Source organism: Neophocaena asiaeorientalis, unplaced genomic scaffold (genome assembly GCF_003031525.2).
Source record: "Neophocaena asiaeorientalis asiaeorientalis breed wild unplaced genomic scaffold, Neophocaena_asiaeorientalis_V1.1 scaffold801, whole genome shotgun sequence".
Lineage (NCBI taxonomy): Eukaryota > Metazoa > Chordata > Mammalia > Artiodactyla > Phocoenidae > Neophocaena > Neophocaena asiaeorientalis.
The window spans coordinates 488,739-489,479 of NW_020174376.1; the positions used below are offsets into that span (position 1 = coordinate 488,739).

The 741-nt window shown below is 53.2% G+C and overlaps 1 protein-coding gene across 1 annotated transcript in view; it reads left to right on the forward strand.

The window, feature by feature from the left end:
- GDPD2 (glycerophosphodiester phosphodiesterase domain containing 2) overlaps nt 1-741 on the forward strand; it is a 10,017-nt gene that overhangs the window by 5,687 nt on the left and 3,589 nt on the right. Inside the window, exon 11 of the mRNA XM_024756356.1 lies at nt 482-703. Coding sequence (XP_024612124.1) covers nt 482-703 — 222 coding nt within the window. The remainder of the gene's footprint in view (nt 1-481; nt 704-741) is intronic.

The following is a 741-nucleotide window of genomic DNA, read 5'->3' on the forward strand; positions in this document are numbered from 1 at the left end:
TAGGACTACAGTGCCAACAGCCTACGTGGTGTGCTCTGCCCCCCGATTCTAGGGGAGGAGGGGGCGGACAATTGCAGAATTCAATGAGTTTGGGATTTGTGGGGCAGGAAAGGAGTTGACGGGGCTGTGGAAAAGTAGTTCAAGCTGCGGATGGACCATGGGTAGGGGATGTAGGTGTGGCCAGAAAGGGGCTGATGGATTGGGAGGAAACCAAGGGGTCAAGATCCCAGAGGTCTTCGTGAGACCCAAGGGCAAGTGTAGTGAGAGTGAGGAAGTTAGGAAACCGGGAGGATAGGAGGTTGGGGCCAGAGTAAGGTATTAGAGGGTCTAAAAAAGGCCACAATTTGGAGAAAGGAAAAACCCTGGCTCAGCAGTGGGCCGAAGCTGTACACCAAGTGGGAGTAATGAGTGAAGATAATGAGGATGGGAGGATGGCCTGGAGGCTTCTTCTGGTCTTGAAACAATTTTCTTCTCCTTATAGAAGCGACCCTTCTGGGGGGCTAAGCAGCTGTCAGGCCCTGATCGGAAAGACGCTGAGAATCAGACAGTGCCAGCCCTGAAAGAACTACTGAAAGAAGCTGAAGCCCACAACCTTTCTGTCATGTTTGACCTGCGCCGCCCCCCACGAAACCATACATACCATGACACTTTTGTGAACCAGACACTGGAGACTGTGCTGAGTTCAGGGGTGCCCCAAGCCATGGTAATGTTGCCAGGACCCCAAGTGCTCCCTAGTGCCCC